This window comes from Onychostoma macrolepis, chromosome 09 (assembly GCF_012432095.1).
Source record: "Onychostoma macrolepis isolate SWU-2019 chromosome 09, ASM1243209v1, whole genome shotgun sequence".
Classification (NCBI taxonomy): domain Eukaryota; kingdom Metazoa; phylum Chordata; class Actinopteri; order Cypriniformes; family Cyprinidae; genus Onychostoma; species Onychostoma macrolepis.
The window spans coordinates 8,136,556-8,151,863 of NC_081163.1; the positions used below are offsets into that span (position 1 = coordinate 8,136,556).

At 39.1% G+C, this 15,308-nt stretch overlaps 1 protein-coding gene across 23 annotated transcripts in view; it reads left to right on the forward strand.

Annotated features, from left to right (window-relative positions):
- ttn.1 (titin, tandem duplicate 1) overlaps positions 1–15,308 on the forward strand; it is a 140,013-nt gene that overhangs the window by 55,605 nt on the left and 69,100 nt on the right. For all 23 annotated transcript variants that reach the window (XM_058786720.1, XM_058786727.1, XM_058786724.1 and 20 more), the window contains 36 exons: positions 1,367–1,490; positions 2,657–2,923; positions 3,030–3,127; positions 3,393–3,561; positions 3,639–3,905; positions 4,162–4,428; positions 4,551–4,829; positions 4,920–5,328; positions 5,415–5,539; positions 5,626–5,892; positions 5,975–6,244; positions 6,320–6,619; positions 6,731–7,033; positions 7,119–7,306; positions 7,409–7,523; positions 7,607–7,891; positions 7,981–8,132; positions 8,217–8,364; positions 8,455–8,632; positions 8,726–8,847; positions 8,927–9,214; positions 9,312–9,608; positions 9,691–9,877; positions 9,967–10,082; positions 10,167–10,466; positions 10,794–11,093; positions 11,224–11,329; positions 11,442–11,638; positions 11,748–12,053; positions 12,272–12,550; positions 12,645–12,944; positions 13,036–13,338; positions 13,485–13,865; positions 13,957–14,259; positions 14,356–14,655; positions 14,911–15,207. In XM_058786720.1, the coding sequence (XP_058642703.1) occupies positions 1,367–1,490; positions 2,657–2,923; positions 3,030–3,127; positions 3,393–3,561; positions 3,639–3,905; positions 4,162–4,428; positions 4,551–4,829; positions 4,920–5,328; positions 5,415–5,539; positions 5,626–5,892; positions 5,975–6,244; positions 6,320–6,619; positions 6,731–7,033; positions 7,119–7,306; positions 7,409–7,523; positions 7,607–7,891; positions 7,981–8,132; positions 8,217–8,364; positions 8,455–8,632; positions 8,726–8,847; positions 8,927–9,214; positions 9,312–9,608; positions 9,691–9,877; positions 9,967–10,082; positions 10,167–10,466; positions 10,794–11,093; positions 11,224–11,329; positions 11,442–11,638; positions 11,748–12,053; positions 12,272–12,550; positions 12,645–12,944; positions 13,036–13,338; positions 13,485–13,865; positions 13,957–14,259; positions 14,356–14,655; positions 14,911–15,207 (8,593 nt within the window). The remainder of the gene's footprint in view (positions 1–1,366; positions 1,491–2,656; positions 2,924–3,029; positions 3,128–3,392; positions 3,562–3,638; positions 3,906–4,161; positions 4,429–4,550; positions 4,830–4,919; positions 5,329–5,414; positions 5,540–5,625; positions 5,893–5,974; positions 6,245–6,319; positions 6,620–6,730; positions 7,034–7,118; positions 7,307–7,408; positions 7,524–7,606; positions 7,892–7,980; positions 8,133–8,216; positions 8,365–8,454; positions 8,633–8,725; positions 8,848–8,926; positions 9,215–9,311; positions 9,609–9,690; positions 9,878–9,966; positions 10,083–10,166; positions 10,467–10,793; positions 11,094–11,223; positions 11,330–11,441; positions 11,639–11,747; positions 12,054–12,271; positions 12,551–12,644; positions 12,945–13,035; positions 13,339–13,484; positions 13,866–13,956; positions 14,260–14,355; positions 14,656–14,910; positions 15,208–15,308) is intronic.

A 15,308-nucleotide genomic window follows, 5' to 3' on the forward strand; every position in this document is an offset into this window, starting at 1 on the left:
GTATGTATATTTTGTTGTCTTAGGGTGACAATTGCAAGTGAAAAGTCTTTATATATAAATATTTTCTGCATATAAGGACTTCCAGCAGTACTTGCTCAAAAAGTTTTGAGATAACGCTGGGCCATTATGCCCTGCAGGCGCCCTTCTGGTTATTTTTAACTGCTTCAAGAGTGTTGTTGAAGTGGTGTTATAGTGAACTTCGTAATCATTTAGACATTTCATAAAATATATATCTCTTTAATTGTAATGTTTGATTCAAAGAAAATATGCTTCTTATGTAATTATTTATCACATATACACTATATTGCCAAAAGTATTGGGACACCCCCTTCTGATGAATAGGTTTGACTACTTTAAGATTTGTACTCATGGAAATTACTAATGTTTAAGCATATAATGATATTCTAGGGAATTGTGTGCTTCTAATTTTATAGCAACAGATTGGACAGGACCCTTTTCTATTATAACATGACAATGCGTCTGTGTATAAGGCAAGGTTCAAAAATAAATGATTGCTTTAGTCAGTCTGGAAGAACTTGACTGATCTGCAGAAAGCCAAGTCCTAATCCCAGCTGAACACCTCTGGTGTGACTTTAAATGCAGGCCTTGAGCCAAAAACTCATCACCAAACACCAGTGACTTGTACATACACTATGTGGACAAAAGTATTGGCACACCCCCTTCTTTAGAACAGAAAAAGGCACTTCCAAAACTGTGGCAACAAAGATGGAAACATACATTTATTTAAAAAATTGTATTTCCATCTCTGTTGCAACAGTTTTGGAAGTGTCTTAAATGACTGTACCCATATGTACAAGTCATTGGTGTTTGGTGATGAGTTTTTGGCTCAAGGTCTGCATTTAAAGTCACACCAGAGGTGTTCAGCTGGGATTAGGACTTGGCTTTCTGCAGACCAGTAAAGTTCTTCCACACTTCCACACCTTGCCTTATACACAGAGGCATTGTCATGTTAGAATAGAAAAGGGTCCTGTCCAAACTGTTGCTATAAAATTAGAAGCACACAATTCCCTAGAATATCATTATATGCTTAAACATTAAGATTTGTACTCATGGAAATTACTAAAGTAGTCAAACCTGTTTATCAGAAGGGGGTGTCCCAATACTTTTGGCAATATAGTGTATATACTAACAATGCATTTGTTGTTTTTACATAGCCCTAATTAAACAGATTACTAAGAAAGAGGTAATTTTGTTTTATTATTTAAAGGCGCCTACTCATTTTTGTTGATTTTTCCATTTACTTAATTTTTCCTTTGCTTTCAGAGTTTATATAGTAAAAATGTGAAAATAAAGCATTTGATAAAACCACTCAGCCTACAAAATTATCCCACACTGTTTTAAACAGGTGGTCACCAGAGTAGAAGGAAGACTGCATTCTCTGACTCTGAGAGATGTCAAGATGACAGAGGCTGGGGAAGTGAAACTTACTGCAAAGGACTTTGTGACCCAGGCCAAACTTACTGTGAACGGTATGTTTTTAGAAAATAAAAAAAATAAAAAAATAAATAAACACCCCATTGTTATTGTAGTATCATTGACATAATATTATATTTTTTAGTTTTAGTAATTTTGTTGTGTATTCCCAGTTTGTTTTTAATTTGTCTATATAGTTTTTATTAATTATTATTGTAGTTTTAGTTATTTTATTTCATTTTTTTATATTAAATCTTTTTATATTATTTAACATTCATTTTATTTCAAGTGACAAAATGTGTTTTTATGATTGTAGTTTAAGTGTACTGTAATAACCCTAGAACAGAGGTCCCCAACCACCGGGCCGCGACCCACTACCGGGCCGTGGAAGAATTCCTACCGGGTCGCGAGAAAGTTCTGGGGAAAATGTGTATAGATATGACGCTCTGTTATTTATTGTGCGTAAATGATTTTTCTAATTACTCTTTATTTTCGTTGTATGCGATTGATATCGAGTAGCAATTTGACGATGGTTAAATTAGTAAGTAAAAGATTGCTCTGATCTGTCATAGGGCTTAAACGGATCGCAGTTGATCCGTGATATACGGACCAGGTCCAGACCCCACCGTTCGGCATGTGATTCGCAGATTAATTTGCCAATTTACACTTTCAATCTATTTAAAACCACAAGAAGAAACGAAACAGAACTCAATTCGTTACTTGCGCGCTGTACTCGCACACACCCGAAGCGCGCACAAGCGTACGTGTTTCAGACATTGCGGCATACCGAATTGATTCCTCTTTAATGTATTCATGTAGTTTATACAGTAGAAGGCGAGCCAATGAATATCAGACAAGCAACGTGCAAACTTTGCGCAATAGTTATGCCAGTGAACGTCTTAACTTCAGTCATACAGAAAGTGAAAGTAAAAAAACTGACTGAGTTTTCTAATGCTGCATTAACAGCGCACATTCTCTCAGAGACAAGAGACGAATCTACTTCAACATGTGCTGATAACAGTATAAACGAATAGAGCTGTTTTAAAGACCCTATCCACAACAACCCCCCCGTCCGCAAGATTTTTTTCAAACCGTAACCGGTCCGCGGTGTAAAAAAGTTTGGGGACCCCTGCCCTAGAACACCTGTATTCCTATCAAATAGAATATATAGGCATATATAGGGATTGATTAGGGTTTCACATTACCACATTACATATCACAGAGCCACCAGTTGAGTTCACCAAGCCCTTGGAGGACCAGACTGTTGAGGAGGAAGCCACAGCCATTCTGGAGTGTGAGCTGTCCAGGGAGAAGGCTGACGTGAAGTGGTTCAGAGATGGACAGGAAATCCGTAAAACCAAGAAGTATGAGATGGTGGCTGAGGGACGCATAAGGAGACTGATCATCAAGGACTGTAGCCTTGATGATTCCAAGACATATACCTGTGATGCAAAGGAGTTCAAGACATCTGCTTTCTTAAATGTTGAACGTAAGTTAAAAAACTTGAATAAGGCCAACTAAAGACATAAAATAACACAAGTCATTTGTATAAAGCAGATATATATATATATATATATATATATATTTTTTTTCAGCTCCATTTGTTGAATTCACAAAGCCTCTTCATGATGTTGAGGTTAAGGAGAAGGAATCTGCTAAGTTTGAATGCGAAGTGTCCCGTGAAAGTGCCAAGGTATTTATTTTTACAGTAACAGAGTCAAGAGTTTTACAGACTACTAGCAAAGCTCTGAATGATTTACATTTTAAATTCAATGCAATTGTTTTAATTACAAATTATATTATTAGCATAGCAATGTTAGTGATAACTGAACTAAAATATTTGCATGATTTTCAGAATTTCGTAGTATTTAAAATGTCTTTCTTTTACTTTAAAAACAGTATGCACACAAAATCTGACGAAAAAAGAGTGGATTGATTCATAACTGTTTGTTGCACAGGTTCGCTGGTTCAAAGATGGAGCTGAGATCAGAAAAGGCAAAAAGTACGAGATTATTGCCAAGGGATTACAGCGTATTCTCATCATCAGCAAGGCAGTATTTGATGATGAAGCAGAATATGAATGTGATGCAAGGACATCCAAATCCTCTGGAATGTTGACAGTTGTCGGTACGTTTTGTTTCAGCCATTGTTCTAAAATCAAACTAAAAATAAAGACATTTATGATAATTCTTTTTGCCTTGCAGAGGAGGAAGATAGATTCACAAAGAACCTGTCCAATGTTGAGGGCACAGAAACCGACAGCATTAAGATGATTTGTGAGGTCTCCAAACCCAGTGCGGAGGTTACATGGTACAAGGGTGACCAGGAGATCCCCGAGGGTGGTAGATATGAATATGTTGCAGATGGGAGAAAGAGAATTCTCATCATACAGGACCTCCGTATGGATGATGCTGGCGAGTACCAGTGCAAACTGCCTGCTTCGGAAACAAAAGGAACTCTAAAGATCAGTGGTAAGTTTTAAGCTTAGATTATTTCAAACTCGCTGTTCAATTAAAGTCCTACTAGCTCGGGTTCCCATGGTCATGTGAAACCTAAAAAAATGTATTTTTCTTGCCATTAAATATTTAGTTTGTTTTTTTTGAGTTCAATTTCTTTACAATTGTTTTCAAAAGTCCATATCCAGTAATCTCAAATGACTTGAAAAATCAAAGTTTATTTGTCAAAAGGCATTAATGTTCCTAAAATGGACTTTATTTATTGCTTTAGAATTGGCAGCTGAGTTCATTGCCAGGCCCCAAAACCAAGAGGCTGTTGAGGGTGAAAAGGCTGAGTTTGTTTGCTCAGTGTCTAAGGAAAATTATGAAGTCAAATGGTTCAAAGGAGACAAAGAAATTACAACTGATGATAGGTATGAAATTGTTGTTGACGGCAAGAGGAGGGCACTCATTGTCAAAAACTGCGAGCTAAAAGATGAGGGTGCATTCACTGCACACATTGGCTCTGTAAAGGCATCAGCAGACTTGTTGGTGATTGGTAAGTTTTTCTTTTTTAGTACATTTTTCTTTAATATGTTTCTGTAAAGGTCTGCAAATGTTTCATTTTGAATTGTCATATTAAATTGGAGTAAAAACGGGTACCATTATTTGTCTCATTAGAAAAACTGAGGATAATCACTCCCATCAAGGATACCCAAGTAAAGGAAGGACAAGAGATTGTTCTTAACTGCGAGGTGAACTCAGAGGGAGCTAAAGCCAAATGGCTGAAGAACAATGAGACAATGTTTGAGAGCAGCAAGTTTGTCATGGTTCAGAGAGACTCTGTGTTCTCTCTGAGAATAAAAGCTGCAGAAAAGTCAGATGAAGCCAGCTATACCATTACACTGACTAACCAACGCGGAGAGCAGGCCAAGTGCTCTGCTAACGTCAATGTACTAGGTACGTTGTTATTATATGTCTGTCTTTTATACCATATGTATTTTGTTAGCAGTATATGTACAATGCTGATAGATATTTTTTGCATCTCAGAGGAAGCCATCAAGATCATTGAGCCACTAGAGGACTGTGAAATAGAGGAAAAGAAGACCATGACTTTCTCTTGCAAAGTGAACAGACCTAATGTGACAGTCCAGTGGATGAAGGCCGGTCAGGAGATCACTTTCAGCAAACGCATTCTGTATCGTGTGGACAAGAACAAGCACACTCTGACCATTAAAGACTGCAGCCTTGCAGACGAGGGTGAATACAGTGTAGTTGCTGGTGCAGATAAGTCCACAGCAGAACTGATCATCAGTGAGGCACCCACTGACTTCACTGCTCAGCTTAGAGACCAAACCATTACTGAATTTGAGGATGCAGAGTTCACTTGCAAATTATCTAAGGAAAAATCCCATGTTAAATGGTACAGGAACGGACGTGAAATCAGAGAAGGACCAAGGTGAGTTTTGAACCATGAAACAGTACTCTGTAATAATGTAAAAAATGTTTGCTAATGATCATGATCTCTTTTTTTTTTTTTTTCAGATATCATATGGAAAAAGATGGAAAAGAATGCAAGCTTGTAATCAAAGAGTGCAGGCCAGATGATGAATGTGAATATGCCTGTGGAGTGGAAGACAAAAGGACAAGGGCACGTCTCTTTGTTGAAGGTATTTTTTTCCCAGCCTGTTCCTGTTATTTTTATAGCCTGATAATTTGATTTGCTAATGTCGTCTGTCTTCTCTTCTTTCAACAGAGATTCCAGTGGAAATTGTCAGGCCACCCACAGATGTATTTGAGCCTCCAGGATCAGATATTGTGTTTGAGGTTGAACTAAATAAGGACAGAGTTGAGGTCAAATGGATGAGGAACAACATGATCATTGTCCAGGGTGACAAATACCAGATGATTAGTGACGGCAAAGTTCATAGATTGCAGGTCTGTGAGATCAGGCCCCGTGATCAGGGAGAATACAGAATTGTTGCCAAGGAGAAGGATGCCAGAGCCAAGCTTGAGCTTGCAGGTATGATACAGTGTTTTCATACTATTACTGCAGCTTTGGTTTTCATATAAAGGGTTACTTTTGTTAATGTCTTTCTTTACAGCTATTCCAAAGATCAAGACTACAGATCAGAACCTTGTAACAGATGCTGGAAAGCCTTTTGTCATGACGGTACCCTATGATGCTTATCCTCGTGCTGAGGCAGAATGGTTTTACAATGACATTAGCCTACCTGGGCAAAACATTGACACATCCAATGAAAGGACAGAGTACAGGCTGAAGGACCCTAAGAAATCAGACCGGGGTCGTTACAAGATTGTCATCAAGAACAAACATGGAACAGGACAGGCTTTCATTAATCTTGATGTCATTGGTAAGTAGGAAATCAAACTAGATGATTTACAGACAATTTAACTGTTCTAGATGTCTAATAAAATTGTTGTTGTAGATGTTCCGGGACCTGTGAAGAACCTGCATGTTGTTGACACTGCTGATGGTGAGGTCAGCCTTGCTTGGGAAGAACCTGAAAGTGATGGTGGAAGCAAGATCTTGGCTTATGTGGTTGAGAGACGAGATGTTAAACGCAAGACCTGGACAATGGCCACAGACCGTGCTGACATTCCAGAGTACTGTGTTGGTGGATTGCAGAGAGACAACATGTATTTCTTCCGTGTATGTGCTCGCAATAGAGTTGGAAATGGAGAAATCGTTACTACTGATGAGGCTGTTCGAGCCAAAAACAAATTTGGTGAGCTATGCTTCAGTTTATTGCTTTATTTTCTGGTAAGAGTTGAGAATGTAGCAACTAATTTTATATTGTCGTAAAAATATTTTAAAATTATTCTTCTGCTTCTAACAGATGTGCCCGATGCACCTCAGAAGGTTATGGTTGGAGTTGTCAATAGGTTTGGTGCCACAGTTTCCTGGGAACCACCACTTTTTGATGGAGGATCTGAGATCACATCTTATATCATTGAACTACGCGACAGAACCTCTGTGAAATGGGAGCCTGCTATGGTGGTCAAAGCTGAGGATCGCACAGCTACACTCAATGATGTTGTTGAAAACAAGGAGTACATCTTTAGGGTCAGAGCTGAGAACAAAGCTGGAATTGGCCAGCCAAGCGCTGCCACAGATCCAGTGAAGATCATGGATCCCATTGGTTAGTAGGGTTTATATTTTGCTCGCTGTATCTTGAATTGTTGCAAAAGTCAGTGTCAAACATTCAATTTTGTCTCCTATTTCAGAGAGGCCAAGTCCACCTCTGAACTTCAACTACACAAATCAGACCAAAGACTCAGTTCAGCTGTCATGGGAAACGCCCATCAGCAATGGAGGCAGTATGATTACGGGCTACATCATTGAGAAGTGTGAGGACGGTTCAGATAAGTGGCTGAGATGTAACGCTAGGCTTTGCCCTGACCTTTACTACAGGGTATGTCATATTGTTTAATTCTGTGTTTTGGATTTAACAAAATGTATCATCATATAAAAAGATTATTTTGTTTTATAATGTGTTTATGTATCCTACATTAAGGTTTCTGGATTGAAGTTTGGTCAGAAGTATCACTACAGAGTATGTGCAGAAAATGCTGCTGGCATTTCTGATCCAGCTGATGCAATTGGGCCACTTTTGGCTGACGATCCTCATGGTAAGCCATTTTAAATTTCCCTTACAGGTAAAAATATACACGTACATAATTTTAAATGTGTAAATTTACTTTTCCACCTTTAGTGGGTCCCACCATAGACCTCAGTGGGTTCAAGAATGGTCTGGAGGTCATTGTTCCCAATGCTCTTGTCATCCGAGTTCCCATTACGGGATATCCTGTGCCCAAACCAAAGTGGACATTTGGTGACAAAGAGCTCACTGCAGGTGACCGTGTTTCCATGGTTACAAAGCCTACATACACCGAACTGGTTGTTGCTCCAAGTGTGCGTCCAGACAAAGGAACATACACATTACAATTAGAGAATGATGTGACATCTGTCTCTGGAGAGATCGAAGTCAATGTTATTGGTAGGCAAATTTTCTGTCTACTATATTCTCCTACTATGTTGTTGTTTTTGCTCTGCAATTAAATACAATCCCATTTTTGCATCTTTCAGCATGTCCAAGTGCACCCAAAGACTTCAAAGTTGCAGAGGTGACCAGACATCATGTGCATCTAATGTGGGAAGCACCAGATCATGATGGAGGCAGCCCTGTAAGTGGGTACAATATTGAGAAAAGAGAGGTTTCCCGCAAGACCTGGGTCAAGGTGAGCTGTTTTTAACAGTTACTTGTTTACAGTAAATGTACATTGTACATATTGAAACATTTAGGTTCCAACACATCTACTCAGGTGATGTCAGGCGTACAGGACCTCGAGTTCACTGTCACAGATGTCATTGAGGGCAAGGAGTACCTGTTCAGTGTTATTGCTTGCAACAAATGTGGACCAGGAGAGCCAGCATACATTGATGAACCCGTGAATGTGTCCTCCCCAGCCAGTAAGTCTTAAAAAGTGTTAAATTCTTTTAGTTTGAGGGGTATGAATTAAAGAACAGTTTGACAGTAAATTAAACTTCTTTGAAATACAGCTGTGCCTGACCCTCCTGAGAACCTGAAATGGAGAGACAAATCAGCAAAGAGCATCTTCCTGCTCTGGGAACCTCCCAGATATGATGGTGGTGCTGCTGTCAAGGGCTACATTGTTGATAAATGCCAGCGTGGCACTGACAAATGGGAAGCCTGTGGAGATCCCATACCTGAGCTTAAGTGAGTGGTGATTCTTCATGAGCATCCCTGTAATGGAACATAGTGTGTTGAATAGTTATTCAGATATATCTTTAATCATTATACATATCCCAGGTTCCAGGTGACTGGTCTTACTGAAGGTCAGTGGTATGCCTACCGTGTAAGGGCAGTGAACAGACTTGGAGCCAGCCGACCATGCAAGGCTACAGATGAGATCCTGGCTGTGGATCCTAAAGGTTAGTGATCTAGGTCCACCAATATAATAGTTAAATAATAGTTAGAATTCACTATATATATTAACATTTTATATTACAGAGCCACCAGAAATCCAGCTGGATGTAAAGCTTCTAGCAGGCTTAACGGCTAGGGCTGGCACTAAGATTGACCTGCCTGCTGATGTGCTTGGCAAGCCGGAGCCAAGAGTAAAATGGACAAAGGCTGACCTTGTCCTGAAACCAGATGATAGGATTACCATTGACACAAAACCTGGCCATTCAACACTTTCCATTGCAAACACAACCAGATCTGACACATCCACCTATATCATTGAGGCAGTCAACACTAGTGGCCGTGCCACTGCAACTGTTGATGTCAACATTCTTGGTATGGTGTTTTCTGTCATTTCAGCATAATCAAATTAAAGAAATCAGTGGTGATTATAAATATAATGTTAATGTCTTGTCATTATGTTGAAAAACAGACAAACCTGGTCCTCCGGCTGCTTTTGATATTTCTGAAATCACCAATGAATCCTGCTGTCTGGCCTGGAATGCCCCCAGAGATGATGGTGGCTCACCAGTAACCAATTACGTTGTGGAGATGAGACCTACAGATAAAGAAGAGTGGCAGAAACTGTCTGCTACAATCAAACAAACTGCTTTCAAAGCCTCCAAACTCATTTCTATGAAGGAGTATGTCTTTAAAGTATCTGCTGAGAACCAGTATGGCATTGGGACACCTGCAGAGCATGTACCTATTGTTGCAAAGTATTCATTTGGTAAGCATACAGCTCACTATATAATGCATGTATGTATGTATTTATTTATTTACAAAATTAATTATCTTTCTCTGTCACTCAGATACTCCTGGGGCACCAACCAGGGTTCAGCCTTCTGATATCACAAAGGATGCTGTAACTCTGACTTGGTATGAGCCTGATGAAGACGGTGGAAGCCCCATCACTGGTTACTGGGTTGAGAGGTTTGATCCGGAGACTGACAAATGGATTAGGTGTAACAAGCTGCCAGTTAAGGACACATCGTACAGGTAGGATAATCCTTTTCATTGTGTCTGAATTTAAACGGTGACGGAAGTTCAATACTCTAGAAAGTCTCAAATTAATGTCACCTTTTCAGGGTGAAAGGTTTGCCAACAAAGAAGAAGTACAAGTTCCGTGTTTTGGCTGAGAATCTTGCAGGACCAGGAAAGCCAAGTGCAGAGACTGACCCAGTTTTGATTAAAGACCCAATTGGTATGTTATGGTTTTATTTATCAATGTTAAGGCAATTAAGTAATTCAAATTTGAAGTCATGAATCTCAATTGTTGTTATTTTAGATCCTCCTTGGGCTCCTGGGAAACCATTCATCAAAGACATTGCCAAGACTTCAGCAGACCTGCTGTGGACCAGACCTGAGCATGATGGCGGCGCTAAGATTGAGTCCTACATAATTGAGCTTCAAAAGAGCGGAACTGAGGAATGGGTTCGTGTAGCTGAGGATGTGCCAACAACAGAGCATTTATTGAAGGGTCTGATGGAGAAGCAGGAGTATTCTTTCAGAGTCAAGGCTGTCAATGTTGCTGGAGAGAGTGAACCCAGTGACCCAAGTGACCCTGTTGTCTGCAAAGAGCGACTCTGTGAGTGTTTACAGAAGATTCGATAAGTGATTTGTTTAATAATTATGGCCATTACAGGAAACTATTTTATATATATATATATATATATATATATATATATATATATATATATATATCTCAAGATCATATCATCAACATTGTATCTAGATGTGAAAAAGCAAGACATTTAATTGTATTTATACGTGGAAGCATGCAATTTTTTTTATAACGGTTTAACCAGAATATTATCATAATATCAAACCCCAACTTTTAATACATTCTCTGATTTTTATAGTCAAGCTGCAATGATCTGTAAACAATAATATTATTTTTGTTATTCTCATTCAGATCCTCCAAATGCCCCACGCTGGCTTGAGGTGGTTAACATTACTAAAATCAACTGTGACCTGAAATGGACTGAACCAGATAGTGATGGTGGCTCTCCAATTACCAACTATGTTGTTGAGAAGAGAGACGTCAGACGCAGAGCCTGGCAGGCTGTGGATACTACAGTGAAGGATACCAAGTATACTGTCACTCCACTGAATGAAGGCTCTCTTTATGTGTTCCGTGTTGCTGCTGAGAATGCAGCTGGTATAAGCGAGTTCTGTGAACTAGAGGACTCTGTTTTGGCCAAGGATACTTTCAGTAAGTTGAACAACATCTGTATCTTTAGCTATTTTATATATATGTGTGTGTGCGTGTGTGTGCGCGTGTGAGAGAGAGCGCGAGAGAGAGAGAGAGAGTTTTCATTAAAATAAATTTTTGTCCTTTCTAGCAACCCCTGGACCACCCTACGCTTTGACTGTTGTTGAGGTGTCCAAGAGACATGTTGACCTGAAATGGGAGCCACCCAGCAGTGATGGTGGAAGACCCATAGCCAAGTATGAACATTTTTATGTATAAAACACATGTTGTGTAAACTTCAAATAAAATGATGTGTACGCTTGTAGTGTTCAAGGCAAAAAAATGCCTTATGAATAATTATTTTCATAGGTATGTTATCGAGAAAAAAGAGAAGGTAGGCACACGCTGGGTAAAGTCTGGAAAGACATCTGGCCCTGAATGCAAGTACAAGGTGACTGATGTTGATGAAGGCTCTGAGGTGCAGTTCCAGGTTCGTGCTGAGAATGAAGCTGGAGTTGGTGACCCAAGTGAACCTACTGTTATCATGACCATTGAGGATCCCATAAGTATGTTAACTTAATGCATAATTACATATCATGCAATTTACGACACTAACGCTGGTGATAGAAGATTATGTACACAGCATAATCTGGATTGATCCATGTGGATTTTTAGGTCCACCTTCTCCTCCGCTTGAAGTCAAGATTGTTGATGCCAGCAGAGAGCACATCAACATTACATGGAAAGCTCCAGAAAAGAATGGCGGAAATCCAGTAACAGGCTACCATGTTGAGCTGTCGGAAGCTGGAACTGAGAAGTGGATGAGGATTAATGCTCGTCCTGTCAAAGAGCTCAGGTTTAAGGCTGAGGAAGGCATCATTCCTGAGAAAAAATATGTCCTGAGAGTTCGTGCTATCAATGCTGTTGGAGTCAGTGATCCCTCTGAAATTTCAGATGGTGTCTTTGCCAAAGACCCTGACTGTAAGGACTATTCAGTTATTCATTGTGAATGAATGTATGTGTGTGTATGTGTATATATATATATATATATATATATATATATACACACAGTATGTGTATATATGTATGTGCATATATATATATATATATATATATATATATATATATATATATATATATATATATATTAGTTTTATTGTTCTAGTACTGGTATTTAATACATCTTTCAATATTTAAAGGTGCACCAACCATGGATCTTCAGACTCAAGACATTGTATTTGTTGAGGGTGAGAAGATAGACATAAAAATCCCATACAGAGCAATACCAAAACCATCAATGGTCTGGAAAAAGGGTGACACTGAATTAAAAACCGAAGACAGACTGACATTGACATGTGAACTCAATCGTGTTCACCTGGAGCTTCTCAAGTGTAAACACGAAGATGCTGGTGTGTACACGGTTACTCTTGAGAACAGTCTGGGTTCAATAACTGGCACAATCAACGTAAAAGTGATCGGTAAGAAACTGTATATTTATACTGATTCCATTTGTCACACTTATAAAGCCTACTGCTCAAAAATACCTCAATGCCTAATATTTTCCATTAAAAGGCCTGCCTGGACAATGTAAGGACATTTCTTCCAGTGAGGTCACCAAGAACTCTTGCAAGATCTCTTGGGAGCCTCCAGAAAGTGATGGTGGTAGCCCAATCTTGCACTATGTTCTAGAGCGCAGGGAAGCTCAGAAGAAGACATTTTTGCCTGTGATGTCTGGAGACAATGTTTTAAGTTTTGTTGTCAAAGATCTTATGCTTAATGGTGAATATTACTTTAGAGTGAAGGCTGTTAATAAGATTGGTAGTGGGGAGTTTCTTGAACTCCGTAATCCTGTCATAACAGAAGAACAAAAACGTAAGTGTAATTCATTTTTATTCATTATGTTTTATATATATTTTTATTTTCTATTATTATTATTATTTATTAATTAATTAATTAATTACAGAACACCCAGACCCACCAATTGAGGTTGAAGGACACAATCCCACCTCAAATTCGATCACTGTTACTTGGATGGCACCACCATATGATGGTGGATGCCCAATCACAGGGTACATTCTTGAGAAGATTGAGAAAGATGGTGACAGATTTGAAAGATGCAATCCAAATCTGGTACCTGGTTTCTCCTACACTGTTACTGGCTTGACGGAAGGAAAAGAATACCAGTTCCGTGTCCGTGCAGAGAACATTGCAGGAGCAAGTGACCCATCTCGCAGTACACCATTGATTAAGGCTGCTGATCCTGTTGGTATGTTAAAAAACAAAATCTATTACAATTTTATTTCAAATATTCAAACTTTTTGAACTCTTCTGTGTCAAGTAAAACATTACATATAACTGTTTTGTGGTTTTTGTTTGTTGTTGTTTTTTAATTCTACTTTTTTTCTACTTCAGAACCACCAAAAGTATCACTCCATGCCCGTATTGCATCTGGCCTCAGTATCAAAAAGGGCGAAGAGATTAGATTGGATGCTTGCATATCTGGATCTCCCTACCCAACTGTTACATGGCTCAGAAATGATGAGAATGTGAGGCAGCCACCAGCTAAGAAGAAACCAGAAATTGTGAAAAAGAAGAAAAAGAAGTCTGTTCAGCCTGAACCTGAAGAAGAATTCCATCCACCACTTTTAGATCGCTTGTCATTCGACCAGAGCAAAAGGGGTGAAACTGCTCTGATGGTGCGTGATGCCATCAGAACAGACCATGGAATGTTCACTATTAGAGTTGAGAATCCCCATGGTGTTGCAACAGCATCGTGTGAAGTCAATGTTCTTGGTGAGATACTTTTGGAACTACAATGAGTATCTTCCTAAACATTTATTTAATGAAAAAATGTATTAACATTTCTGCTTGTTGTAACTTATAGATAAGCCTGGCCCCCCTGTTAACTTTGGATTTGATGAGATCAGGAACACCTCTGTTGTTAGCATGTGGGATGCACCTCTTGATGATGGTGGCAGTGAGATTATCAACTACATACTGGAAAAGAAAGACAACACTACTGATGAGATTGGTTGGGTAACTGTGACCTCGACCCACAAGGGATACAATTACCCTGTAACCAAGCTTATTGAAGGAAAGGAGTACATCTTCAGAGTCACAGCTGAAAACAAGTTTGGCTGTGGACATCCATGCTACTCTGAACCACTTGTTGCAAAGAATCAATTTGGTAAAATTATATTTTATTTATACTTTGAACGGTAGTTGTCTTATATTATGGTTTATTTGAAAATATTAATTGTTATTTGAAAATATTGTTTTTCAGAACCACCCGATGCTCCCAACATGCCAAGAATTGGAGAGGTCACCTTCAGCACAGTTGCTCTCAGCTGGCATGAGCCAAAGGACAATGGTAGCCCTATCTTGGGCTATTGGGTTGAGAGACGTGAAGTCAACAGCAAATATTGGACCAGAGTGAACAACAATCTTCTTAATTCACTGTCGGTTAAGGCTGAGGGTCTTATGGAAGGCCTTGTTTACGTCTTCAGGGTTTGTGCCGAAAATCTTGCTGGCCCAGGAGAATTCAGTCCACCAACTGACCCTCAGACTGCAATGGATGCAATCTGTAAGTGTCAAAAATGAACACTAAACATTAAAAATATGGCTTTAAATTGGTTTAAATGTTTTTTTTTTTTTTTTTTAATCAGTATAAAACTTATGGTAACACTTTAGTTTATTGAGGCAAAGGTTGTAGTTAATAGTTAGTTAATAGTGAGAAATGGTCCCCAAACTAAAGTGTGACCAAACTAGATTTATACTAACTAGATCCAAACGATTTTTTAAAAATGTTTAATTTGATTAAATGTAACTATTTTTGCAGTGCCTCCTGGCCCTCCCGTACCAAAAATCGTTGATGTCACAAATACAACTATCGACATCAGTTGGGTACCTCCATTGTACAATGGTGGTGGAGAAATTCTTGGATATCATGTTGAGCGCTGTCTGGTTGGAGAGAAGGACTGGGTCCGCTGTACCGAGTTTAGATGCAAAGACCGCAAATACACAGTGACTGGACTGACTGAGGGAGCTGATTATTACCTTCGTGTATACGCTGTAAATGAAGCAGGTCATGGAGCACCAGGCATGACTGAACCTGTTCAGGCCAAAGAGCCAGAAGGTATGTTAAAAAACTTGTGGCAATTTCGCCTTTCTACAAACAGTGAGTGCAACAGAGGACCTAAAACTCTTTAAACAATGAATTTAGATGTGTCTCAGCAT